Raw genomic sequence first — 18,469 nt, 5'->3', positions numbered from 1 at the left:
GAAACATACGCTCGCGCAACCGCAGTGCTACATGCGGGACAGAAATTCAGCGATCGGGGGTACGGAGAAACCAACAAAACGGACACGCCTGAGCGCACGCGTTAGCACGGCTGCAGCTGAACAGAAGTTGGAGGGGAAGGGAAGCGATGTGAACATCGCAGATCCATTCGTGCGCACGAAGCGTTTTTGAAAACAAAAAGCAAGACGGTATGAGCAGACACGATGGCTTGTTCTGCAACTGACGTGTTGCCACTCAGCTGCTTCAGCGGACTGCTCCATCAAGAACCTTGCATCGCTGTTTCTCGAAACGTCGCCTGAGGAGATGTTCGCGGTGTGCCCTGTTCCGCTCTTCTCTCCGGAGCGGATCTTCCAACGAATCAACGCGTTTATGAAACGAGGCTCCAGTGTGTCAGGTGGGCCGTGCGTATCCGGATATATTAACACCAGTGGTACAATCATTCATATGTTACGCGTAGAACACATCCGATGTGGAACAGCTTTAATGTCGTAGGATATTCACATCCACACCTGTCGCTGTCTTCGGGAGTGCAGTTGGACCATTCTGCGCGCCTGCATGCGTGCCTGCATACGCAGGTATATGCATTCAGACAAACGTGGCGGCTTTACTCTCATTCTTGCTTAAAATTGCAAAGTCCCATGCATGCAATTACGGAAAACTCCTCGGGCATGCTTTGATGCGAAACTGGGAGCGAAAAGCCAACAAAGACGGCAGCGCTCCATTCCAACTTCCGCGTTACTTCTATCGCTTCTCTGGAATAAAAAATTGTTGTGCATGTCTGATGTGTTTGTCGTCGGAACGTGCTCGCCAGCTCTTCGAGAGTTGACGAAGTGGGTGACTGATAGAGACGAACCAAAGTGGTGACATGGTTGGAGACGAAAGTACGGGAAACTTCGAGGCAAGGGAAAATAGGAAGAGCCGCAGTGAAGGGGAAAGCGAAGCACTGTCAAAAGGGAGAGTGGACTGTTGGGACGTTCAGCATATTGACGCTGTACGGGGGGGTGCACAAAACTTCGCACCGTCTTGTGTTGTAGGATTTGAGCCTTCCTGTGCTCTTCGACCAACTTGGCACAGAAGAAGCATATGTGCCCGCCCGACTGTCACAGCCGGACGGACTATAATGTGAATCTGTCTTCCATTGTCTTTTTGGTTTTATTCGTGGTGTGTCTGTGCAGAGGGTACCAGTATCTGGCTCCGGTCGCCCCAGCACGTCTGCAATAAACTCCTCGACAAAGTTGTATCCAGAGATATTTCTAGCGCGCGAGTTACCGACGAAATCGATCCAGTAAAACCCGTTCTGTCCCCTTCTACCGGCTTTGAGCTACCAGGGGAACTTCGTGCCTTCGTTCCTGTAACTTTGTGCGGGAGCAGGTGCAAATGCGTATTCTTCCGTCTACACTGCCAGCACACACACATACACACAAACACACGCGTCTACATGCATGCGTGCATAGATGCCCACCTGAGGGCAAGCGCCTCCACAGAAATGCGAATTCAGAAACCGTTGCAGCGAGGTGTTGGACTTCAACGACAGGACGTAATCTCTAGAGGCCTGTATACAAGAGCTTCACAGTGTAAATGACTTACGCAGAAGATGTACAGGCTCTGCTCGATAAGTCGGTCCAAATGCATGTTGCCCCAGCTCTGTCCAAGCATACCTTATTCGTCTTTGGTCCATACAATGGTTGTCGGTGGTGTTTCCTTTCGAGCGCCTCCGTCGTTATGGAGCCTAATGACCATCGACAGAAGTGCACGTTGGGTTTCCCATCTGTAGAGAACCCTTCCTCCGTGCTGGCGAGTTCCCTCGCCCCCTACGGAAGATAAATGAATTACTGTACGAGGAAGCCAGTGTACTCGGTGACAACTTTGTTTAGGCCCAAGCGGATGGACATGTTCTGAGCGTTTCTCTCTGTTTTCTACAGAAGAAGAACACCGTCTATTGGCACATTCTCGCGTCGTGCCAATGCATCAGCGCCAGCAGCGCCTTTGCCTTCGTCGCCACTAACACTGCCATTGAAATCATCGAGAGACATATCTATGGCATTTCTGAAGATTCACTCTTAATCGTAAGCAGACCAGATCTTTGTATATCTCGAGACGTATGACTCTTTGAACACAAGGGGATGCCTCTCTACAGTCGTACGTGTATGTTGTTGTTGGCCTTGGCGACGAAATGTTCACTTCAGGTGCGAAGTTGCTCAACTCTTGCAACGTCCTTAGGTAGGGGCGTCGAAATGTTCTTGAATATAGTACTATCTTGCTTGGTGTCGGCGCCCTCCTGCACAGAAGAGCGTTTCTTCATCACTCCACTGTTATATGTGCAGGCGGCTCAGTAGGAAGTGCAGGCTGGGTGGGTTCTGTTCACCGTCGAAACGCCAATCTTTTTATTTTCGCATTTCTGCCTTTTGGAGTGCTCCCGTGCAGTATTCCCCTGTGTTTTCCACTGATTCGTCTCTGTGGCGAATCTGCTGTATGCCAGAGTGGGTCTTGTCACGGTGCAACATGGGTGGCGGGCTAAAGCATGGTGCCAAGGCTTCTTGCTTTGTCGAGCTTCCTCCAGCGGGAGGCTGCACGCGGCTGTCTGACTGGTGATGCGCGGACTTCAGTTTCTAGTTCGACGTTCGTCTATTTCGCACGTGTTCTTAGGGATCACTGCCATTTGACAATCCCACTCCAAGCGGCTTGTTCCTGCGCACAAAGGTCACGAAGGCCAACGCAGATATTGAAACGAGGGAGTCCATTGCGAAGAGCCTGCAGAGTCTTCAGAAGCGTATTTTGCTCGCACAACAGCGAGCCTTCAACGCGGTCAGTGTGGCTGAGTTGGAACAGAAAAAACAGAGAGGGGAGGTTCTTTCACAGGCAGAAAGAGAGCAACTTTCCAAGTGGAAGGCGGAGGGTGTAGGCGACAAGCTGCAACTCCAGAAGAAGTCACCCCGCACTGCGCGGCGGCTGGGACGACAGCAAAGTAAGTCGTTCGCAGATGAAATGGCGGCCGAATGGTCTCAAGGAAAACGGGAACGGGTTGAGGGCGGAAGTGTAAGCGGCAGAGGAAGTGCGAACGAACCGTTCGTGTCGCACGAGAGTGGACGCCGTCAAGGGTGGAAACGGCAGGTGGCACCATCAGGTGAAGCTCGCGAGTATGTCGAAAGCTCCCGTCTTGATGATGGGCTAGCCAAAGGCGACAAACTCGATGCGCATCACGCTGCGAGAAAGCGATGGACAACTTTTGAGAAAGACTTTGTTTTCGATCGCGTTGAGAGAAAGGCAAGGGAACGGAGAAAATCTCTAGAAGTTCTCAAACGTCAGTGGGCTGGAGGAGATCTTGACCTCTGTCTTCTCCCCGACAATCATCCCTTCAACGTTTTCAGGCTCTTCAAATTCGACAGGGTACGCCACGTTCGATTTCGATTCGTGCGTCACATCTGCGCACCTACACCTGATTTCGTTGTGGTTCGCTAAGACCTTTCTCCCCTCCCATTCGTGTTAAAAACCGGTGGAGCGTTTGTTTTCGTTTCGGTTCTCCAACATGTCCTTTTCTCTGGGAGTTGTTGCAGTCACAGCTCCCGATGCATATTCAATCTGCGTCCCGCATGTTCTGTGACATCTTTTTTCCAACTTGTCAATTTGTCGGGCAGACACTCACACGAAGGAGAACGTCGGATGATTTTGCAGTTCGTTTTGTGAGACCTCTGCTTTCACCGCTCAGATGTTCATGGCCAGATCTAGGACAGAAGCATCGTCGTGCGGTTGCCAGCTTGCAATTCTCGTGTTGGGCGACGAAGAACACGACATTGAAGAAGCAAGCAAGTACGGCGAAACAAAGGGAAATTTACACTGAGCAGTTTTTCAGTCCGAAGAAAGACAAAGAGCTGTACTCATTTCCCTTGTTTAGACGGCAACTGTTCCAAGAAAGAAACACAAAACAGCTGAAAGACTGTGACGCATACAGGCGACATATTCCCTCGGCTTATGTGTTCATAATATCACGGTATGAGTGAGTGCCTGTAATCTGAACCTTCAAAGAAACATACGTGTTTCCGTGCACGTGGCATACTGATGACCAGTAACACACGCAGGTGAGCTGCGGGGACGTCAGATGCTCATACTGGTGTGACTCGTCACTGCTGCTCTGCGCCGCTTCAGGGGGGTGAGTACGGTCGTTGTTGTTTCCTCTTTGGGCTTTCTCAGGTTGTATGGCATCGAAATTCAAGCCCAACAAGTGATGAATGACGCAATTGTCGAGCTCAAACGCCGCAGCGGTCTTCAGGTTCGTTGAAAATTGAAGAGGCACATTGACCCACGTTACGTGATTTTTTCGATTGGGGAACGAACCCTACCGTCCGGGATAGCAATGTCCAATCTCCTCAAGCCTATGAGGGACTGCTGCTCTGTTGCAATGTCGGAGAAGCGAGACGCTCTCGTTTTGTGGCGGACTGTTACACTTTTTAGCGTCACGTCTTTCAGTAGACCCGTCTTGCTGTAGGTTCACTTGTGTTGAAAAGCACGCCCACAATTTATGAGACGCGAACCTGCCTGCACTTGAAGCCAGGTGCGGCTCGTGTCCTGTGGCCTCCTTTGACGTCTGTGCTACCCGTGAGGTTCGGTGTTTCAGCCTGTCTCTAGAGGTCACGAAACGGTCAAACGAGCTTGCTTTCTCTCTGAGTCACCTGACTGATCTCCGGAAAGTTGACGTTCTGTAAACTACTTTGTGCGCGTGTCATTCTGCCATTCTTGCTTATCTGAACCAAGCAGGCCGAAACACGCGAGCACTCCACAAAGGACGGCACCAAGAAGCGTCATTCAGAACGTGGCCCTTTCACTGTTCTTCAAGTGCATTTGATGACAGGTAAGGATGACTTGCTGGATGGTTCACTAGTGATTTTGCACCCTTGGTCTATCTGGCCGTTGCGTTCTTCGCATCCCCATCGTGTCTTCGAATCTGCGAAAGTGCTCGCCTCTTGTTTGACTCGTGAACATTCTCGTGGATTGCTGAGGGAGATCCTTTTTCGCTGCTGCCCACGTAGCAAGTTGTCGTCATTGCCGGTTCCGTCGCTTTTGCGGCCTCGTCCGCCTCCCACATCCACCATAGTATCCTATCGTTTCTCAGTTCAAGAATTTGCTTGTCCAGTTTTCGTACCTCTTTGGCTTCGTTATGCTTTCCACGTTTCCCGAGACCTTCCGTTTCGTCTCCTGTCTTGAAATCTTCAGCGATTGATTACAAGGGGTTCCGTGTTGTCGTGTTCTCTCTACCGGCCACTGTCCCAAGACTACTCAATTGGCCTCAGCCCGTCTCATCTCAGCTGTCCCAGGTAACACTTTAGGGGATGCACCCCTTACATACCTAGTTTCCACTATGTGCATTCCACACGAACTGTGAAGAAAAAACGGTTTCCCGTGTACTACGAGCTTTGAGGCGTCTGGAATCTGGAACGATATGGAGTCTCAGTTACACCCTCACACAGAGAAACGCACGTGTAACCGATTCACACCAGTATGCGTGCAGCTGCGTCTGAAGGCTGATTGTTACGTTACCATCATGCGATAGACTGGATTTGCATCTTGTGTGAAGACGCCGGCAGCAGCAACGTGTTTCATGCGAAACCCATGTACGACAAGAGAGCGGCTGAATATCAAAAACGACAAGAGCGCCCTCTCACATACGTGTGCGTCGATGAATATAGACACATGGGTACTTCCAGTTATGAGATAGAGAGAAGCAAGTTTTTCATGACTACTTTACTTCACCACCCCGGTGGACTGCTCAAGACAACTCAACGTGTTGGACTTTAATGTCAAGGCAGTCAAAGTGTCTGCTGGCCCACGCCTGTGCCCGCGAAGTTTCGCAAATGCGATTCTGGATATGCCTACATTTGTTTACGAATGGAGAGGGAGATGGGAGCTACGTGAAATTCTGCACGTTTAGGTATGCATCTATGTGTGTGGAGCTTCGGGTCATTGTTGAAGACAGACCGTGCAGAAGGTGCAGTGGAGGGAATGGGGAAGGGAACCCGTGAAGTTTTTGTTCGCGTGGCAAAACGAAAGAGGATTCGCCTTTGTCTGCTGGCGCGTTTGGTACACGTGGGAGCACGTCGACACAGGCCCTCGGCTCCTGAATGGAAAACGAATTCGTACTTTTCTTGACTTCGTCAGGAACTGGCGTTTGTTGAGCAACGGTTAAATCTCGCGTCGCTCGTCAAGCCTCAGACATGGAAGGGCTCTGTTAAGAACGATGAAATCTTAATGAAGACTGTTCTACTCTCGCTCGATCCAAGCGACGATGATTCCGTCGTCTTCTACCGGGTAAGAGACACAAACCGTTTCCACACACATCAGTGTGACGTATTGTTCCAATTTCCACCGATCGACGGATACGTACGCTGATGTATATGTGTGCATAGATATACTCACATGCATGTAAATATGTATGTATAGTGCACCTATGGGTTTAAGGTATGACAGAGACATGTGTGCAATTTCTTTACTTCTGCCGCATATTTCTTATAACTATGTCACATATTCACGTCGTGTTCACATGCGGTGGAGGCGTATATCATCCGCTTGCACGTTTAGCACCATATGTGAAGTATTGTACAAACACGCTGCATTTGATTGTGTGGTAGGGATGTCTTTCTGTGGTGACTTGCATGCACAGGGTTGCTACTGATTCCGTCCGCATGTCGATGTGACAGTGTCAAAAAAACATAAATCTTTTTTCGATCTCCTCCAGTGTGCTGGCGCCCTTGCCGCGGCCGCGACTCCAATATTTGCGCTGGACTTCTTGCCTCTTTGTTGGTCCTTTGTCGTTCTGTGTAGCTCTGTTTCGCGTTTCCTCAAATGGATAACTCCAGCACGGAGGAAGAAGAACAACGGCAACCATCCGGCTACGTTTCTGAAGGCAGGAGGAGAGCAAAACTCTGCGAACGTATCAGGTGCAATGCATTCGTCCACGCTCGGGACTTCGAATTGGCCATTCGCCACCAACAAGTCTCGCAACAATCCCACGAAGGTCGAGTTTGCACAGAGCTCCTTCAGGTTGTCAAGGTAACAAGTCTATGCGCATTTGTATAAATAATGGTATCAGAACCAATATATAGAGATAGAGGTATGCTGGGATACATCCAAGTCTCTCTCAACGCTGACGCATGCTCACCAAAAATCAGATACGTCAACAGATGAACTACTGGTGAGAGTGATAGACGAACAGCGTGGTACGTAGTTACCCAGGTAGGAGAGTGGTGTTCGAAGATCCGCTAGCACAGACAATCGGAGGCGTGGAATACAACAGATGACTGGTTAAGGAAAAAATGTTGTCCACGTATTCATTTGTCTTACCAGGTTGCATAGTTACAAGCAGTTTTGAAGGAGTATTTCGAATGTAGAAAGAATCTCTGGGTACCCTTAGGCTTTTTCTGTAGGCGATAGATGACCTTTGTCGGCTTGTCTCTGGGTGTGTGTGTGTGTCTGTTTTGTTCTCATGTCGTTTTCAGACAGCAGAGACCGGAAATGCGTCTCACTTGGCAGGCCTCCAGCGCCTTTCCCGTGGCGCTGTCATAAGTACATATTTGGACCCTTTGGTGCACTCCCCCATTGTGAATATGTATGCACCCGACGAAGTACTGTAAGTGGCGAAAACGAACGCACTTCTGTGTTTCTGCATTCTGTACAACGCGAAGCTTTGTAGGCGTTCATGGCTCTTTCGTGCGTGTCTCTGCAGAATGAACTTCCTTCTGGGACACACTCCAAGCGGATACAAGGAGACCGGCGAACCAAGCATCGCAGGGCCTTTCCCGAATTCTCGGGCTCGCCGTCTTGCTGGCGCTGTCCGGACTGAGATCCTGAACAAGTGTGTAGATGCATCACTCTGGCACATCCACTTCGCGCTCTTTCCTCTCCTCCTGTACAGATTTCGTTGCAGACTCCCACGTCTAAGATACCCATCTGTGGTGCTCGCGGGCCGACATGTACATGTTCATGTCTTCATACTGGTAGATATGGGATAGACACGTAAAGTCCGGCGTAGAACTCAATTCGTATGTATACACAGATGGAAAGGGGGAAGGAAATAAAGATATTCGAGCATATAATTGTGCAGACGCATAACCCGGTGTCTAGGTATACATATACATGCGCCTGACTGGAACTGTGCTGTGAATCTCGGTAGCATTTCGTACAAAATCTGGTAGGCGGATCTGTCGAGTAGTTCCCAGGCAGGAACCTATCTGGATGCGCCTTGCCTGGGTATGCCAGAGACTTGCTTGTCTGGAGGAATGCACATTGACTCGTCTAACAACGATGTATGTCTCTCAAATTTACTGCCTGTTCTCGTTCTATCAGGGCCCTGGCTGAACTGGAAGGCATGCCGCCTTTTACACCAATGGACTCTATCACCTTAACTCATTTCTTTCATCTGAGAGGAATCAATATGCGACTACTCGGTGAGACAAGCGGGGAAATGTACACCTATGAATGCGAACGCATATTTGTAAACTAGCGTGTGGTTCGTAACGTGCACAAACGGAGACGGTTAACACCCGCACGACTGTTCTTTTCTTCAGGATGATATATTAGAAAGGGACATAGCTGGTAAGGCGGTGCATGTGTACAAGCAAAAGCCCTGTGCTGCATAACGGAACACTGTCCGTCATGTCCAAACTGGTGGAACTCGAGTTCGAATCAGTTTAGAGAAGTAGTGATTTCTCTTAACAGGTCCGAAGTGCTCTCTGGGTAGAAACCATCAGAAGACACTGCGATTGTTGGGGTGTTATTTCTCGCAAGTGAGTTCAATATATCATCTCTGAATTTGCCCAACAAATTCATCTCTTCGCTACATTGCCGGTTTTCGTTCGGCCTTTAATACAGGACATATGATACGCGGCACGCGCGCGGCCTGGCTGCAACACATGCTTCACGTGGAAGTCGTTGGTTAGTCTATGACTGGGGGAGCCGAAACAATTCATTAATCAAATGAGAACGCCCGCACGTACTATAGAACGTGCACTAAAACGGATAGGAATTGACACTTTAGATGCGGGCGCCCAGCAGAATCGACATGGGTCTCTCAGAAAAAATGCGTGTGACGTGCAGTTGTCTTCGTGTCTGGCAAAGTGTCAACGGCGAAGTGTGTGCATACGGACAGGAATCAAATGTATGTCAACAAATAACCTCCAATTCCCAAACATACATTTTCAGGTATACCAAGCGAGATTATTTCCATCCATATTCCAGTATACTCATTTGCAGGAAAATGTGCTGAATGGAAACATTTTGATATATGTTGGTGATGGCAGTTTTCTTTCTCTGCAGCGAGAACAGTGAAGCGAATCCTAAGGGACGTTCTTCGTTCCCTCGTTTTTTCTGCCCATGGCTACCTACAAACAGCTCGTGCACGCATGCAGCGCGGTATGTGAAAACTAAATGTCCATCGGGAGAAGGAAAAAGCAAATCTGGAAAGAAATGTTTTAATGAACTGATGCGTCGGGCGGCATTGAAACTCATGAACAAAGATGAGAGAAGGAAATATCTGCACAGCAAGACACGTTCGGGCAACAGTAAAGAGAACACAACAGTCTGACCGCGCGAAAGGCCGGCGGGGACGAAGGAAAAAGAGGCCAAGGAAGAAAATAAATTCAAAGAGTTGAACGAGGAAAAGTGCCTAAGGCTCCGGCAGCCGCGTCAGCTCATGTGGATTGCAAGAGGTGAAGTATGTGGTCTTTCCCTTCTGTCCTCTGCCTTTTAGCAGGCATGAAGAAACTACTGAAGCGACCCACCTTCGACATAAGTGCAGCTCGAGATTTTCGGATGTTTCACCCGGGCGACTGCACTCCCGTGAGCGTGTGTCCTACGGCAAAATACGCAAGGGTCTCCTTTGCTTTCTGTTCTCTCCCTTTCCGTTGTGTCTCCGCATTTGCTTCGTCTGTCTTCCGTAGAGAAAGTACAACGCTCATCTACCAAGCTGGGATACTCGAGGACCCCAGGGCACACGTTTTTATTTTTCCACTTGAACATGCTATACGAGTGTATACATGTATGTGTTTCGTGTCCGGCTTGTGCGAAGCGTGTCGTGTGTTTTTCTGGAGCTCCCTGCGTACGCTTTTATAGGTAGCCGCTACAGATGTGAATTTACATTGACGGATGCACGAATTAACTGCTGCAACGTGGTTGCATCTTTATCCGTATTTGGGCAAATGGTGACCCACGCGAAGTGAGGAGAATTTGCAGGATAGGTACTCAATGTTCGTTATCTTCTCGAATATTACATATCGAACTCACTTGCAAACGCTACATAAAAACTGGATGAACATCACCAGCGAGAGAGAACTCTGAGCGCGTTCAGCATATTCAGGACTAGCTATTTCTGGAAATCAGTGTGCGTCAGGTGTGACTCTGTCCTCCGCAGGAAGAATCCTCAGAGAGCGACGACGATGACGACAGTTCTTCTGTTTCCAGTCGGACTACAGCTGATGACTCGGTGGATGGTTGTCATGCGGGCGAACGTACGTTCAGTACGCATAGCATTATTCTTGTGTTTTGCCTCCTTGTGTGTATCACGTATACACACACACACAGTACACGTCCCGTGCATCTGCAGAAGCTCTGCTCACAATTCTACATCCCCCCACACGAATATCGTAAACATATACATCATGTAGATAGGGTACGCCCTGTGCGTCTGATGCTTGACCGCTCGGTTCTGTTGATGCACCGTCGAGCTTCTACATTCCTGTTTGTAGTTTTCTGGATGCATAGTGTCTTGAGGCTATCTGTGAAGAATGTCCTTCACTTTATTTTCGATTCTGTGGTAGCATGTCTGCCGCAAGGAGGATACGAAAGCCTGTTGTGGACTATGCGGCGTCATACAATCGGCAAGGGGCAGATGCGCGAAAAACGAGCTATACGGAGCAATATTGCTGCCGATTGCTGATTGGTATTTTGGGGCTTCGGATATAACAACGGACAATCAGCAGTTCCGCGTAACGACGCAGAGCTGCAACTCCGAAGGTCAATGTTCGTTAGCCCAACCATGCAGCGGACAACGATCATGAAATATGTGTTTTTGGCCATCTTATCATTCTTTTTATGCATGCAGGAATGAGACCTGGATACTCCCGCGAGTCCCTGCTGCGCGAAACCTGCCTCAATGCTCCCTTCGACATCGCCACTCAGCTGCTCGATGACATTCCTTACCTCCTCGATCTCATGTCTCAAACGTTCCGGCATTTTTCATGGTAAGCAGTAACGGCAAGCCTTTGTCCCAAATCGACAAAAAGCTTCTGCTTTAGTTGGTATTGGAGCTTCCGTCCTGTTGTGCTCCACCGTATGCCACTTGGCCCAAACGGGAGTCGGATTGCTTGATCTCAACCATAACTGTGGCTTCGTAGACTTACTTGCCGGATTCGTCCTCTCCGCGTTTTTCTGGCTGCACGTGAACAGTTACAGTCGTATACATAAACAACTGAACGTACACAAGCTTATTCGCATATCTGTTTTTAATTGTTATACATGTGCCAGCATACCTATGAATGTATGTATATGCATATACTTATTATTGAGCTCAGGCATCTGTGGGTACTAGTGGCATGTGCACTTTTTGAAGCCCGTATGAGTGTCCCTGTCAACGTTAAATGTTGTTGTGGTGCCCACTGGCGTTTCTAACATATCCCCGTGAACGGTTTATCACCACGCTTGTTCTGGAATCTTTGAGAATCTGCTGCCCTATTTGGTTTCCCCAAGCATGTCAATTTCTTCCCGATGTCAATGCGTGGACTGCACATTTGCAGGACGGACATCGTGCTGCTAAATCTTTTCAATCTTACCCTTGGCGACTCCTCTGAGAGTGACGAGTTCTGGAGCAGCTTCCTTGCTACACGGTATGTTCTGTCAGTTTCGTTCATAATCAGAATCGACTCCACTTCTTTCTTTTGGAGTTCTGCCTCGACACATGCACGTCTTCCCTGCAACGTATAAGATGGCGGTACATGGAAGCAGCTTCATAACTCTTGCTACTCATGACTCTCGTCAGATGCCATGGAAAAGCTAAAAAAGTAAAGATATACCCAGGTCACGAGAAGATGGCAATATCTGCCCACCCTACACAGCAAGTCATGTTCCCTGAGTCGTATATATGTGGACAGCTGCGCGTACACGTAAAGACAATTACCGCGACTTGCAAGATACTAATTCTCTAAATACCTACCGTACATCTTTGCTGGGCAGCAAGGAAGCAACAACTGTCTATTTCTCGCGTATGCATTCAAATACGACGCCGAAGAGCAGACGTTCCTGCCGAACAATGGCGCTTGTCATATTTGCAGGTGTAGCCAGTACTTTGACGTGGAAGCCGGAAGCATTGCGAAGTCCCGCATAAGCAGGCCAGCTCTCTACGTTGCTATGCAGGTAAACGGCAGCACAGCTGTTCAAATGCAGAACCGGAACAGCCACCATTACACCACTACTGTTGTTTTAGTTCGCTGTCGCTTTTTTCTGCGGAATAACCGGCCAACGGGAACAAATAGAGAATCTCCGACAAAGATAACGTCGAGGCTTATGCGTTGCGTATGAGTCCCCTGTTCGTCCCGGCCCACCTCCGTCTGATTTAATCTGAGTGCCTTTTTCCGTTTTCTTCCTTTCTCTTTCTGTCTGGCTGCAACTTCAGCATCACTGCGGAATCTCCTTCCTACCCGACGCGGGCGCGTTGAACACCATGCGGCCTTCGGCACATCCTCTCCAACCGTCTCACCTACGAGTACGGTTGAAACACTTTTATGCAAGGACGAAATAGACGTAATATATATACTACATAGATTTTTCCTGCTACATAACATCCTATAGAGACACCTATGCCAAGGAAGTCATTTGAATTAAGTGACCACCATTACCAAGAACAGCAAGTCCCCCCACTACCCCGCTACCCACTCAGTAACCTCAGGACTCAGAACCATCAAGCTAGCACGTAAATGGAGGGCGCGTTGTCCAACCGAGACAGTTACCTGATTCAGAACATATCGTTTTGTAAGAAGTTCACCATACAGGCATTATCAGACTGCTGAGAATCTGCGCCACTTTGAAAGCTCTCCGTATGATTTCCGTTGGACAGCATAGCCAAAATTCGTCTCCCGTGCACGGGGCACGAAAAACATGGATTTTGACAGACCGTCTGTACACGAGAAACAGACATTTTGTATCTGTTTGAGATTCTACAGGCGATTTTGGTATTTGTGGTGCGTCGTGCTACATACCCAGAAAAAGACATGTGTGAATCTGTATCCACTCGAAAGCTTTTACATACGACAACGTTATGGTTTTCGAGCCAGAGGTCCCTGCACAGTAGCAAAGAGGTTTGTGCAGCTATTGACGATTGATGTGTTTGAGAGGCACTGCGTCCCAGGATTCGTTGCGCGCAGCTTCCTACGAAAAATCAATAGAATCTAGGCATATTTCCGTTGTCGAAAACGGATGTGCTTCTGTGCTGCGCAGCTGTGGCTCCCCGCCCTGCGTCGAACGATTGAACTGCCCCCGCGGCTCCCTCTACTTCGCTTCGTGACCAACCCCGGCATGATACCTCTTCTGTGTCAACAAGATGCGGACCTCATCGTTAGTCCATCTCCGTCACAAATTCTCCTGTCGAAATTCATCGGCCATACGCTGGTCCAGTGCGCAGCGCCGCTGTAAGCTTGTAAAGCAGGCCGTTCTTCGACCCGGGCATGGAAAAAAAACGTTTCGCGACTAGAGGGAGGTCTTACGTCATTTCTTAGGCTTCATCAATTCTCAAAGGAAGAGCGAACCGGGCTCTGTACTTTGTCTTTTGCATATTACATCTAAGCGTCTAGATGAAGACTCACCGCTCCAGAGGAAAGCAGCAACTGGACCCCCTGATAGATACGTAGCGACAGGAATAGATCGCCAGGTCTGCAAACATACAAAAACCCATATAAGCCGATGCATGTGCAAGGTGTACGCAGAGAGAGAGATGCCATCTATGACGTTACACTGTGGCATGTCAGTAGAGCAACAGATATACAGAGATGTGTGTACACGTACGTACAGCGAAGTGAATGCGTTTCTAGCAAGAGAACCAGGTAACAAATCTTTACAACTCGTCAGTGATGATGCAGACAGTGTGCGCTGCTTGGGTCAGTTGGTCTGATGCCGGAACTCTTCTTGTGGCTTTTAGGTGGCGTGTATGGGACGCAGTGGAAAAAGGGCTGGATTCTGACAACCTGCTCGCTGCCTACGTTTCGACGAAGGCGCACCCTCTTATAATACGCCAAAGCAACTGGCACCTCCCCGATGCCGTTCTAGATATAGTCGGAGGAGCAATCCGGTGGGTTTTCGTCTTTCCCTCTTGGAACGTAGCATCTGCTTCTGATTAAAGCGTGGTGCTTTCAGCAGACGTACAGGAATGTACTCTCCATCGGTCGGGTCATATTTTTGGCGACAAGGGCGCCGTAGCTACCATAGAGTCTGCACGTGGAGGACAGGCTTCTTACCCACACGTATACCGAAAAGAGGGAAGGACAATGAAGGAGCGCCAGAAGTGCCCACACATGCAGACGGGTTCGTTTAGTCCGTGTATACTTCATGCCACCCGTGTATCCTCCACAAGAATGCTTTTCCGCACCTACTTTTCGAGCTGCCGGACATGTGTTGGCCCTTGGAGAACGTCTTATTTCGCGTGGTTCAGTTTCCGTTGTCCATCGTTTTCTTTCGCGGTGAGGTATGCCTGAATTTGCTTCTTCTGATTGTTCGTCCTTCTCAGATTCGGCGTCTGGAAGGTCGCGCGATATCTCGCCGAAAGGTGCTTGAACTTCTATCCCGAGTCTCATGCCGCTGCAGTGAGTTCGCAGAAGGCCGTCGGTGGTGATACTGACGAACACCAAGAAAGAGATGTTAGATCGAATACTTTGTGGCGTTAGACACGACAGAAGGACACGCGATCGGGGGTATTTCCATCGTTTTGCTTTTGTGACCGTTTTCACTGATTTTGCTTCATGTTCGAATGCTTCACACAGCTCCGCACTCACACCAACCGGAAATTCTCCACATGCGTGATTAGAGATGTACAGTTGAGGTTTTGTGATTCGATGCATCTTCATGTATAATGCTAATCGCATGTGACACCGTCTGCTGAGGATTCATGTATACATACGTACTTCTACCACTTGTGCTGTCTTTTCATCAAGCTCAAAAAGTGTTTTCTCGTTGTACTGACAGACATCCATTGTCGTTTACTGCCTATCTAATAAAGCATGTTTAGATGCGTATACATGTATAACTATGTATACATATATATGTATATTCCTGCACTTTCTGTTGCCTTCTTTTCAGACACAGAATCGTCTTCTGGTGTTTCTTATAGAACTCCATGGCAGCGGCTTGCCTACTTCAAATCCGCGCCTTGTGAATCTCATAGGAGCATGCGGCCGCGCCATTAAGGATCACTGGGAAGATACGCATCCTGTCCGGCTCGACCTTCTTACCTATCAGGCGTGGTAGGCCTAGCCTGCGCCCATTGTTATATGCAGAATTCACCCGCCGTTGAACACATGTCTTACGAGCTTCGTGCCCGTATCTAGTTTGAGTAGGCTTCTGCGCTTAGATGAATTCAGAAAACAAAAATTGCGCAGTTTTTTCCTTTATCTTGCAAATCTTTTGTCTCTGTTTTTCTTTTCGGGTGCTAGGCACATGCACGTCTCTGGAGATCTGTCGGAGTGCGCTTGGGTACTTCGCAGCGCACTGACCGTAGCAGCCGCCATGATTGGCAATCGAAACTACACGGATGTAAGTCCTTGATGCTTCTTGTCTGCCCCGTGTCCCTTTCGTTCGCGAGCCAAAGTTAATGCGCCTGTCGTGGACATATACCTTGTGCTCGTTTGTCGGTCGTTTCAAAAACAGACAAGTACGGCCGGAGGTCAAGGAGAAAGGTGGGTCAGCATTTTTTCTTTTGGGATATTTTACGAGCTCTCCTGCGTCAAACGTCATCAGGTTGCATTTGCTTTTCATGTTTTGTCCTCATCTGCCAGATCATTCTTCTTGCTTCCTGCGTGTCTGTGCGTACCTTACAGCGCAACGAAGTCCGCAAACTCCTGATGCTGACTTCGTTGTCTCTAAAGCCCTTTAGACAACAGCTGGTGAGTCCTCGAAAAAGATCAGCCGTCAGGGTGCCTTCATCCTACACCCCGCTCAACTGCAGAGAAGGGCATCTTTTTGTCAATAGCGGAATACAGCTACACGTGCTGCCTTTTCTGGTTGCAGCGTCCTCACATTTTACTACGCTCTACAACACACACTTGTGGTCTACATCGAAACAATCCACAATGACAAACAAATATATATATATATATATAGGAACTTGGAGGCACGTACGTAGACTCCATGTCGAATTCAGCTTAGAAAGCGGACGAAGCGCATAGAAAAACCTTTTCCCGAGATCCTTGCTCACTCACCTTGCATGTGGGGCCCAGTCGGAATGCCATTACGGTGTTCCCCTCTGCGACGTTTCCAGGTGCTACGCCGCTCTCTTGTTCAGACTTGGATTCGCGTGCGTTGTGTTCCATGCAGGAGGCGACGACGCCTCGTCAAGTGACGAACTTGCGTATGGCAGGCCTTCTGCGTCTTCTGGCTCGAGCGAAGTTACTGTGGCTCCTCGACCTCGACCAAAAACGGAAGTGCCCGGTAGGGAGCGTTTCACTCCGATCTACGCTGTCCTTCAGGCTGTTGTCTTGCCTTTTTTTGGGCAGCATCTGTCTTGCTCAGCTGAGGAGTGTGCCGCGCTTTATGTACCTCGCTCGATTTTTCCCACTGCCTCATCACAGTGAATATGTCTTTTGTTTAAGGGTTTCTGTGTTTCTGGCACCCTGTGTTCATAGACTTCAGCTGGCTTGATCGGTGGAAGCCACGAAAACACTCATCTCGCAACTCTTGTTTTTGACTTCTGTTTTCATTTGAGCCGCCTCTTAGCGTTCGCGCTTCATGTTGCTCCACTTTTCTCGTGTTTTAATGCAGCAAAGATGTGGCTGTGGCGCTCCCGTTTTCCCTTTGCCGCAGACCTTCAGCAGTCCTGGGAATCGCAGCGACGTGGCGACGGAGGCGTGCAATTGTCTTCAGTGGGCATTAGATGCGTACGATTTTCATTTGGTGAGCAGATAATTGGGGACGAACTGACTCCAGGAAGGTGGCGAAACAACTTCGGGAGTTAGAATGCGGTTTCGCGGCCGGTAGCATATGTGCGACGACGCAAAAAAATAAAAAGAGACACCGCCTTTGTCGCCAGCTAACCACAAGCTGGAGATAGACTTCCATTTCCGGACTACTTGGTTCTACATCAGAGGAGTGGGTTCTCGTCTCAAACCCAGGCTTCCACGCTCCAAATCTTGCGTGTAGCACTTCTTCTCCCGTGTATACGGTGACCTCCTCCCCGCAGCATCAGCGCTTTCTCTAGTCGGAAGGGTAAAGCATGTCACCGTCGAAAAGGGAGGTTGATTGTCGTTTCCTTTTGTGCTGCCTTTGTTTGTCAGGGGAGCGAAACGCCCCTCACTGTCGGCACGGCTTACGAGCTGGCAATGGCTATTTTCCTTTTGAGGAAAGCGACACGAAGTGACGAAGCTCTCTTGCTGGTAGAGACTGCTGCTCGACTCGCAGAGGCGTCACTTCGAGTAAGTGGCAGCTGCATGCCTCCGGAAATAATAGAAAGGGCTAAAAAAGACACATGCGTACAGCTTGTATTGGAGTGTTGGTTTCTAAAATGTACACTGGATACCACTGTACTTTATGCACTCAGGATGATGGTCATGAAAAGCATAGAATATTGATGTGGTGGTACACTGTGACTCCATTGGAAATGTCATATCATTGAAGCAGTCGACGAATGGCAAAAAAGTGAAGTTGCCAGCCTAGTGGCATTGCGAAGCACTGTGTGCCTTTACTGTAGCGATACTGTTGAGGTTCCTCATGTTGCGGGCCTATTGCTGACGAGTACATTTCACGTGCTGTCCAGCAACTCTGTCGAGCGTCGTTCACCACTTTGGCTCCCGCGACTTCCCCAGCTACGTCTCACTGACTGGATTGTCAAGCTCCACTGTAGAGTCCTGAGAAGCTACAAGTGGATGACGGCTTCTGGATGGGTGTTATATCGCTTACTCCTACAGGTACGAACTCAATTATTTGGGAGACAGCACGTCACTACGCTAAACACAGGTAAGCGAGAACTTGTGCTCGGAATTCAGGCTCAGCAGGTGCAATGGCAGGACCTCCATGCATGCGCAAGCAGGCACATACGTATGCATAGTAACTGTGCTTGTGCAAATGACGTCCGATGATGTATTTCTATAAACACCGCATGCAGAACGTCGTTTGTTGCTGCTATGGATTGGCGTGTTCACTCTAGCGGTTGCTATATGTCCATACCAACCACATGGTCTTTGTTTACGTCACCGTCACGAGAATAGTTTCCTT

The 18,469-nt window shown here is 49.0% G+C and overlaps 1 protein-coding gene across 1 annotated transcript in view; it reads left to right on the top strand.

The window, feature by feature from the left end:
* TGME49_298010 (hypothetical protein) overlaps positions 1 to 18,469 on the top strand; it is a gene marked incomplete at both ends in the record, with an annotated part of 31,254 nt that overhangs the window by 4,708 nt on the left and 8,077 nt on the right. The window contains 31 exons of the mRNA XM_018782342.1: positions 258 to 413; positions 1,195 to 1,304; positions 1,942 to 2,085; positions 2,666 to 3,406; positions 3,726 to 3,826; positions 4,208 to 4,286; positions 4,772 to 4,865; positions 5,228 to 5,328; positions 6,170 to 6,319; positions 6,833 to 7,060; positions 7,507 to 7,637; positions 7,734 to 7,862; positions 8,354 to 8,454; positions 8,879 to 8,941; positions 9,323 to 9,418; positions 9,759 to 9,844; positions 10,416 to 10,512; positions 11,106 to 11,244; positions 11,797 to 11,886; positions 12,331 to 12,412; positions 12,672 to 12,761; positions 13,493 to 13,683; positions 14,190 to 14,339; positions 14,775 to 14,850; positions 15,344 to 15,507; positions 15,697 to 15,796; positions 16,081 to 16,146; positions 16,577 to 16,690; positions 17,063 to 17,152; positions 17,533 to 17,670; positions 18,163 to 18,211. Of these exons, the coding sequence (XP_018638386.1) occupies positions 258 to 413; positions 1,195 to 1,304; positions 1,942 to 2,085; positions 2,666 to 3,406; positions 3,726 to 3,826; positions 4,208 to 4,286; positions 4,772 to 4,865; positions 5,228 to 5,328; positions 6,170 to 6,319; positions 6,833 to 7,060; positions 7,507 to 7,637; positions 7,734 to 7,862; positions 8,354 to 8,454; positions 8,879 to 8,941; positions 9,323 to 9,418; positions 9,759 to 9,844; positions 10,416 to 10,512; positions 11,106 to 11,244; positions 11,797 to 11,886; positions 12,331 to 12,412; positions 12,672 to 12,761; positions 13,493 to 13,683; positions 14,190 to 14,339; positions 14,775 to 14,850; positions 15,344 to 15,507; positions 15,697 to 15,796; positions 16,081 to 16,146; positions 16,577 to 16,690; positions 17,063 to 17,152; positions 17,533 to 17,670; positions 18,163 to 18,211 (4,146 nt within the window). The remainder of the gene's footprint in view (positions 1 to 257; positions 414 to 1,194; positions 1,305 to 1,941; positions 2,086 to 2,665; positions 3,407 to 3,725; positions 3,827 to 4,207; positions 4,287 to 4,771; positions 4,866 to 5,227; positions 5,329 to 6,169; positions 6,320 to 6,832; positions 7,061 to 7,506; positions 7,638 to 7,733; positions 7,863 to 8,353; positions 8,455 to 8,878; positions 8,942 to 9,322; positions 9,419 to 9,758; positions 9,845 to 10,415; positions 10,513 to 11,105; positions 11,245 to 11,796; positions 11,887 to 12,330; positions 12,413 to 12,671; positions 12,762 to 13,492; positions 13,684 to 14,189; positions 14,340 to 14,774; positions 14,851 to 15,343; positions 15,508 to 15,696; positions 15,797 to 16,080; positions 16,147 to 16,576; positions 16,691 to 17,062; positions 17,153 to 17,532; positions 17,671 to 18,162; positions 18,212 to 18,469) is intronic.

This window comes from Toxoplasma gondii, chromosome II (assembly GCF_000006565.2).
Source record: "Toxoplasma gondii ME49 chromosome II, whole genome shotgun sequence".
Lineage (NCBI taxonomy): Eukaryota > Apicomplexa > Conoidasida > Eucoccidiorida > Sarcocystidae > Toxoplasma > Toxoplasma gondii.
Note: the sequence above shows the minus strand (reverse complement) of the source record. Positions and strands in the feature narration are given on the sequence as shown.